Source organism: Artemia sp. Qi Xiang Cuo, chromosome 3, assembly GCF_049724085.1.
Source record: "Artemia sp. Qi Xiang Cuo chromosome 3, ASM4972408v1, whole genome shotgun sequence".
Taxonomy (NCBI): Eukaryota; Metazoa; Arthropoda; class Branchiopoda; order Anostraca; family Artemiidae; genus Artemia; species Artemia sp. Qi Xiang Cuo.
Genome location: NC_142796.1, coordinates 8,675,901 through 8,684,599, shown reverse-complemented (window position 1 = coordinate 8,684,599; position 8,699 = coordinate 8,675,901). Strand labels below are relative to the sequence as shown.

At 35.4% G+C, this 8,699-nt stretch overlaps 1 protein-coding gene across 1 annotated transcript in view; it reads right to left on the bottom strand.

The window, feature by feature from the left end:
- Positions 1-8,699, bottom strand: part of LOC148953726 (RNA-binding protein Rsf1-like) — a 37,452-nt gene that overhangs the window by 7,777 nt on the left and 20,976 nt on the right. Inside the window, exon 3 of the mRNA XM_089085818.1 lies at positions 2,961-3,093. Coding sequence (XP_088941944.1) covers positions 2,961-3,093 — 133 coding nt within the window. The remainder of the gene's footprint in view (positions 1-2,960; positions 3,094-8,699) is intronic.

Here is an 8,699-nt window from a genome sequence, read left to right as displayed (position 1 = left end):
CATAGGCTCAGAGGCCCTAAGTTCATTTTCGGATTTCTTTCCTTGAAATACAAGAGTTGGAATACCATTTTTCGTTAAGTGTCAGAGTGAATAAATTCATTATCAGCATCCTTTGTCAGATACATCAAATAAAATTGACAAAATCTAAATTTCAGAATGAATAAATTTATTATCAACATCCTTTGTCGGATATGTCAGATAAAATTGACTAAATCTAAGTATCGGAGTGAATATTTTTTTTTATCAACATCCTTTGCCAGATATATCGAATAAAATTGATAAAATTTAAATTTCAGAATGAATAAATTCATTATCAACATCATTTTGTCGGATATGTCGGATACGTCGGATAAAATTGACAAAATCTAACCATCAGAGTGATTAAATTCTATATCAGCATCCTTTATCAGATACATAGGATAAAATTGACAGAATCTAAGTGTCAGTGTGAAAAATTTTTTTTTATCAACAACCTTTTCCAGATACAACGAATAAAATTTATAAAATACAAGTGTCATAGTGAATAGATTTTTTTATCAACATCCTCTATCAGATACATCAAATAAAATTGAGAAAATCTAAATTTCAGAATGAATAAATCCTATATCAACATCTTTTGTCGGATGTCGGATAAAACTGACAAAATATAATTGTCAAAGTGAATAATTTTTTTTTATCAACATCCTTTGGCAGATACATCGGATAAATCTGTATCAACAATCTGTAAATCTGTATCAACATCGGATAAAATCTGTATCAACATCCTTTTCTCGGATACGTAGGATAAAATTGACAAATTCTAAGTGTTAGAGTGAATATTTTTTTTATCGGATAACAAAATATAAGAGTCAAAGTGAATAAATTTTTTTTATCAACATCCTTTGGCACATACATCGGATAAAATTGAAGAAATCTAAATTTCAGAATGAATAAATTCATTATCAACATTCTTTGTCGGATACGTCGGATAAAATTGACAAAATCTAAGTATCAGAGTGACTAAATTCTATATCATCATCCTTTTCTCGCGTACATAGGATAAAATTGTCAAAATCTAAGTGTTAGTGTGAATAAATTTTTTTATCAGCATCCTTTGTCAGTTACATCAAACAAAATTGACAAAATCTAAATTTCAGAATGAATAAATGCATTAACAACATCCTTTGTCGGATATATCGGATAAAATTGACAAAATATAAGTATCAGCGTGAATACTTTTTTTTTATCACCATGCTTTTGTCAGACAAATCAAATAAAATTGACAAAACTTAAATTTCAGAATGATAAAATGCTTTAGCAACATCCTTTATTTGATATGGGAGATAAAATTGAAAAAATCTAAATTTCAGAATGAATAAATTCTATATCAACATCCTTTGTCGGATATGTCGGATAAAATTGACAAAATAAAAGTGTCAGAGTGAATAGATTTTTTATCAACATCCTTTGGCAGATACATCGGATAAAATTGACAAAATCTAAGGATCAGAGTGACTAAAATCTTATAAATATACTTTTCTCTGATACATAGGATAAAATTGACAAATTCTAAGTGCTAGAGCGAATAATTTTTTTTTATGAACATCCTTTGACAGATACGTCGGATAAAATTGACAAAATCTAAGGATCAGAGTGACTAAAATCTATATCAATATCCTTTTCTCGGATACATAGAATAAAATTGACAAATTCTAAGTGTTAGAGCGAACATATTTTTTTTATCAACATCCTTTGGCAGATACATCGGATAAAATTGACAAAATCTAAATTTCAGAATGAAAAAATTCATTATCAACATCCTAAGTCAGATACACAGGATAAAATTGACAAAATCCAAGTGCCAGTATGAATAAATTTTTTCATCAACATCCTTTTGTCAGACTTTTGTCATCCTTTTGTGGCACTTCGAGATGTATGCCAGGTTGTAGAGTGGGCGACCCTTTGGCGATCCCCAAGCTTTATAAAAATCTATGGTACTTATCTGTTATAGACACCACTCCCAAGAAGTGAAGTTAGGTTAATCCTAATGAAATATACCTAAGTATGATGAAAATAAAATAATCTAGTAACAAAATTATGGTAAATAGAATAGAGAATTATGGAAATCATGCCACCCATAACGCATTATATTAAATGGTTTCTAACCTAACCTAACCAAAATACTAATTAAAATATTTAATTAAAATGTACCTATATTGGAGTGTATATACACTCTCTCGTGCAACGCTGAAAGAAACTACAGAAAGAAACCGGCTCTGTCAGACCAAGAACTTCAGTATGGTAGTGATAACAGATAAGTACCAAATGTATTTACCCCTAACCTACACTTCCGTGAATTGATGCTAATGGACATGCCTAGCTAGACCCCCAAGCTAAGGCCTAAGTCCAAACAGACATCTGTGTTAATTGCAGGAGATTCCGTTTTCAAGACGGTAGATCAAAGTTTAAAAATAATCATTTTAGGTTTTGTCTAAAAAAAGGCAGTAGCATTAGGTGAAAGTTAAATGAACAAGAATAACAATTGCTTAAAATAACTTGTGAGATTGTGAGAGCAGTGACATGGCCAAGCTTTTAATTGCTAGGAAATTTATAACTATAAATCCCTTAAACAATTTGAGTTTAAATGTGAAACATGCAACACTATGAACCGCTCTACCTCCCCTCTTGCAAAAGTTTAAAACAATATAACATCATAATTGAGAAAACTTTACAAAATTTTTTTTTATATTTTTAGCGTTCAAAGAGGGAAGGGACACTTCAGATCAGCCTGTCTGCGGTTAGAAGAAAAGCGACAGTGAGAATCCATATATAGAAGCCTGCCGAGTGCCGGGGCTGCTGGCGAAGCAAAATAACAATACAGTCGATTGAGATAAATAAGAAAATCAAATATTAGCCAAAAAAAGGGGGAGACAAACTAAAATCTGAAAATGTGAAAATAACAACAAAAAGGGATTACTTACTTTATATTTATATTGTTCTTCCTCGCCATAAATGTCAGGAACTATTTCTTCAACCCCTTGATCCTCCACCATTTGATCCCTCCTTTCACTCCATCTACTTGATCCCTCCATCATACTTGAGCCTCTTAAGATACTGAAACAAGGATAGAGTACATTTAACTGACAGTCTGATTTGGTCCTGCACATATCGTTCAGCTTGCAACATTTTGAGCGGGAGTATCAAAGATTTTTTTCCAGGAAGGAGGGAGTACATGCCGCAAAAACACATGCTCGACAATAATTTTCCAATATTCTGAGGTATTTCCAGGAAGTGTTTCCATTAGTGTCCTTTTTTCCGTATTGCCTTTCGAAAGTACGATATTTAAAAGTTATTCCTATTGTTTATAACATCCCTGATATAATGTTTCAGATTTGGACAAAAAAATAGTAATAACAATATATCTTCGAGACCTCAAAAATATCTCCTTCCAAATCAAATCGTTCAAGTGCATACAGAGTACCAATTAAGATTCTGGGTATTATTATTTTCTTTCTTTAAAGCTGGATTGACCCTTGGATTTTCCAAATGAAAAATTTTTAACAACATTCGAACTTAGCTGCAATTGCAAACGTCTTTGTCAAATCATTTTCTCAACTCAAACGAAATGCCCGTAAACTTTTATCTCGGGAACTCCTTTTGCGTGAAACATGGAAGTGAGCTTCGCTTACGCCAAGGTCGAGTCGCAATTTTACAGTCAGTATTTTTTACATAAAAATATTAAGGACAGATAAAGGTTTACGTTAAACGTAATTTTGCAGAGCTGTTTCGTAGTTGGAAGTTGTGCCATTGCTACAAGACGGCAGAGTTCTTCCAACCTTATGCAATTTTTATTACGTCTTCAGTAAGTACTATTTCAATTATCTAACTACTTGATTAACCCACGCGACTTGTTCAACCACAAAATGACCCAGGAACGACAATGGGGGGGGGGGTCCCGTAACGAGTTTTAAAAAAACATTTTATGGTCTTTTAGTTGTGAAAATGCCTTTTTTTATTTAGTTGAAAAAAAAAAAATTGTCCTCCCCACCCGGATCCGATTTTCAGAAATCACGTACATCAGGTGACAAGAAACAAGTGTGGAGAAAGTGTGCCAAGCGTGATGGAACTATAAAAAGTGTTTCAGTGACAATGCCACATGTAGTGGGACTGTGCGACACACGTGGCACTTCGAGATGTATGCCAGGTTGTAGAGAGTGGGCGACCCTTTGGCAATCCCCAAGATTTAAAAAAAAATTTATGGTACTTATCTGTTATAGACACCACACCCAAGAAGTGAAGTTAAGGTTAATCCTAATGAAATATACCTAAGTATGATGGAAATAAAATACTCTAGTAACAAAATTATGGTAAATACAATAGAAAATTATGGAAATCATGCCACCTATAACGCATTATATTAAATGGTTTCTAACCTAACCATAACAAGCAAAATATGAAAAATACAAAATATTTCCCACATTAAAGATATGGAAAACAAAAGTAAATATTGTATTGTTTTCATTTGTATACTTTTGACATATAAAATAAGGAGGAACAGGTTTCTATAGCCTTCTAAGAAGTACAGGGTACGCCCAGTCTCCATATTCCAATAAAGAAAGGATCTAAACAGTTTCAATACCATGGCAAATAATCTTGCTTTAAATATAAAATATACAATTCAACGAACTTGTTTTGATTGCTCCAGGCTTATTAATTTTAAAAATATTTCTTGGGTGGGTGAGGGGGGGGTGGGCTCTGAATAATGAATTAGTTCACTTGTACGGCGTCACCGAAATCCCACAACTTGGACCAGTTCCGCAGCACCGTTTGGTCAGTTTTGGTCGCAGTGTCAGTTTTGTCTGTTTGTCTGTTTGGTCGCAGGTCGCAGTGTCAGTTTGGTCAGTTTTGGTCGCAGCACCGTTTTGGTCGAGTCCACTAGGCGACGCCGTTCGGAAGTGTCCCCAGCGTGGAAGAAAGTGTGCCAAGATTGGCAGAGACTGTGACAGGCGTGACGAATCTGTGTGGCGCGCATGGCGTCTAGAGATGTACACCAAGTGGCAGAAAGCGGGCGCTCCCTCGATAAGGAACTCAACTTGCTTTTACACTGAGACCGAAAATCGTTGCATGTTTCTGAATTAAAAAATAACCTATGTGGCTTATCATCTGCAATAAAGCTAATGTTAAATGGTGGAGGGGTTAGAGGCCTCTTTTGTAGCTCCAATCGTAAAAATCTAAATTCTTTGCATGATTTCGATTTGATAAGGTCCAATGTGCCCATATTTTCCTACAAAACTGTATCTGTGGAGAATGGACCTCTTGAAAAATCTGGGACCCTTAACCCTCTGGCTTCATGGATATGTCTTCTAATGGAGCCATGATTTAATAGCTTTTCAGCCATTTTAAGAAAATGACTATCACAAAATCTTCATTCGAAGTCATATAGGAGGTTACAGCAGTGCCACGAAAAAAGGGCAAGTTACTGGGGTTTGTACTCTGATCCTTTTCAATTTTTAAAATGGCACAGGAAATGTCAATTTTCGATTCTAAAGAGCCACTTTTAAATTTTACGACCCCCATTCTGTACAAAGCAGTCGAGCAAACGAATTCATGGAAAACATACCGTTGAAAATTCAAGTATTGCAATATTAGGAACACATATATGCTTCGTGGGCACCCTCAACGTGGGGAGAATGTTTTCCCTCCTTTAATGCGTGAAGTTTTGAGATATAGACTAAGAACAAAGGACATTTTTTTAAGGTAGGAAGGATATACTAGCCTAAGACTACTATGGCTGTCTGGCTGGACACTATGATAAGAGAAAAATCGTCAAGTTCCTCAGCCGGTGAAAATGAAGTATTTTGGCAAGAAACCAGATGTTTATCAATCCCCTGTACCCAGTGGCGGCTCCAGGGGGAGGAGGGCACCCCCCCCCCAGCGTAGTCTAAAGTAGTGTAATTTACTTACTTAACTCAAGTTTGCGTTAATTAAACTTGCTCCTAACGCAAGTTTAGTGGATCAACCTATTTTGCCCCCCCCCCCGAAAAAACCCTGGATCCGCCCCTGCCTGTACCGAAAAAATGAAAGAAACGAAAAAAAATCTATCTAAACATACATTTTTTATCTTGGTAATATTGTCGGGACTTTTACTTCAGGAGGAGAGCTCCAAAACCGGGATTTTATTAGCTCAGAGCCTTTGCCCATTTAGAGCATATATTAGGTCTTAGCAATATATACGTATGTATTGTACTTCCCCTGTTTAGCCCATACATAAGGGAATGGAATGTGTTTTGATATTTGGCGAATGGTTGCTAATATAGTTCCTCATTATGACCTTTTCAAGCCACGTCCGGTGCAAATGTAAAGCTTAAAAAAGTCACAATGCGAAACTTCTTTTTTTAGCAACAAGTCGCCCAATACGGAAAAAAGATATCTTCCTAATGTACGGGCTAAATAGGCAAATTGCAATAAATACGTAGATTCTAAGGTTTAATGAAGGGTAAGCACATGGACAAAAAAGATTCCATTTTTCGATGCCCCTCCTCTGGGATTAAAAGCCACACATATAGAACACTAGCCTACAAGATGCAAATATGTGTTTGAACAGATCTTATTCGTTTCTTGGACTGTCTAGTCCTGGTGGCGACTAAACCCATAGAGTCCAATCCGAAATATTTTGATTCTTGTCATTAGACGAGAAATTTGCTGTGTCTTTTTTTTCCTTTTAAACGTCATCTAGCCAGATGAGTCTTTTACTAGACTATCCCATTTTGAAGAGAATCTTCAGTTGTTGGGACGCATTCCGAATTATAAACTATAGAGGGAGGAAGAAACCACCCAAATCGTCTTATCCATTTTTCAATGGCCTACCACGGTCGAAACTATCAAGAAAATTGGGGGGAGGGAGGGTGAAATTATTTTTTTAGGCAAGATGGGGGAGGAATTAATTTGTCGTTTATTCAAATTTTCAATGGAAACAAAAATAAAAGACAGGTACTTATTTAGTAACCGATAAACACGTTACAATTGTATTGAAGATCAAATAGGCATTTTACCAGGTAATACCTAATCGCTTTAAAACAACTCTGGGAAATATATTTAAACTTTAGTTTTTTGGGGTTAAAAGGGCAAAAAAGGGAGCCTAGATTAGGCTACGTATTTAATATACGTTATGTTTTACCCCCACTTTCCTAATGTACAAATATATAGCCCAAATACGTTTCTAAACTGTTATATTTTCATCCTATTTTGTTTTACTTCATTAACCTTAATGAAATTTCACTTCTCGCGTGTTTATCAGTTACTAAATAAGCACCAAAAGGCATTTCCCAATGAAAATGCTCCAAAAAAGATATTTGCAAAATCTAGGGTGGACACAAAAATCTAGGGGCCCCCCTCCCCCTTTAACATCACTGGGCCTATGTAGCATAGCCTACAAGTATCCTTCATTTGAGAAAAGTAAGAAATAAAGGCCTAAAACGCATATGCATAAATGTCTTTGGATCTGATGAAGTAGTAGCCTAGCCCAAGCCAAAGAAAAGAAGAGAAATCCTGGACAAATAGGCCTATGTACTTTTTACCAAGTGCTACGAAATTTCCTTTGTTAAAGTTTTTGTTATTCTTATCATTGACTTACGAATAAAGTAAGCATACCACTCGATGCCTCTTTTTACGCTCTTTCTAAATATAATAATCATTTTTGTCGAAATGAATTTTACCCCCACTTTTATATATACCAATTCAGGGTATATATTTGCATATTAGGGGGTGGGGTAAATTTTATTTCTGATGTAAATGAGAGGTAAGTTTAAACTTTCCCCTCGCCCCCCTAATGTGCAAATATATACCCTGAATTGGTATATTTAGGGGTGGGGTGGGGGTTTGTAAAATTCTTTTCCGACAAAAATGATTATTATTATATTTGGAAAGAGCATAAAAAAGGGCATCGAGTGGTCTGTTTACTTTATTCGTAAGTCAATAATATGAATAACGAAAAATTTACCTTTCCTTTTTCTTCTGTTGTTTCTCCTTTGCGTAGCCTAAGCGGATCCGCCCCCCTTCAAAATAATTCAATACACATTTGCAGAGCCGTTCCAAGAGTTGGTGGTGTCGGGGGCAGAACTAATTAAAGTGCCCTCTCAAATATAAGCAAAAAAGCCGAATCAAAAGGGGAAATATTATCGAAGTTGGCAGCCCCCGAGCCACGGCACAGCTTGCCCCAATCATCTCCCCTCCCCCTTGAACAGCTTGCACGTAGCCTATACCTGTTTCAAATATTCTCTGCTACCCTGAATTCTTCACCTCGTAATGTACAAATCCTCGATTCACCACTGGTGTAATGAGTAGTTTTATACCAGTTCCCCTTTCAATGCTAACTAATATCACTAATTACTTCCAATTTAATAATTCCATCCTAAGCATTACCTTTTCTAGAAACAGTAGGAACAAAATTATCCCTTTATATTAGCGAGATGTTAATTGACTAGTTGCCTGAGGTCGAAAAACCGGGTAAAAGATTTTGGACCGAAGCTCGATTCTGATTGGCAGTCTAAAGATACGTTTCTATCGCCGCGCCGTTTTATTGTAGATTTTTATTCCGGTCGACTGAATATTTGAATTATTCCAACCAGCAACAAATTTACCAAGAATATTTGAAATACACTGATGACTTAATCTTTTAAGCTTATTTTTAAGCATTAAACAAAGAATAGGCAATTTACCGG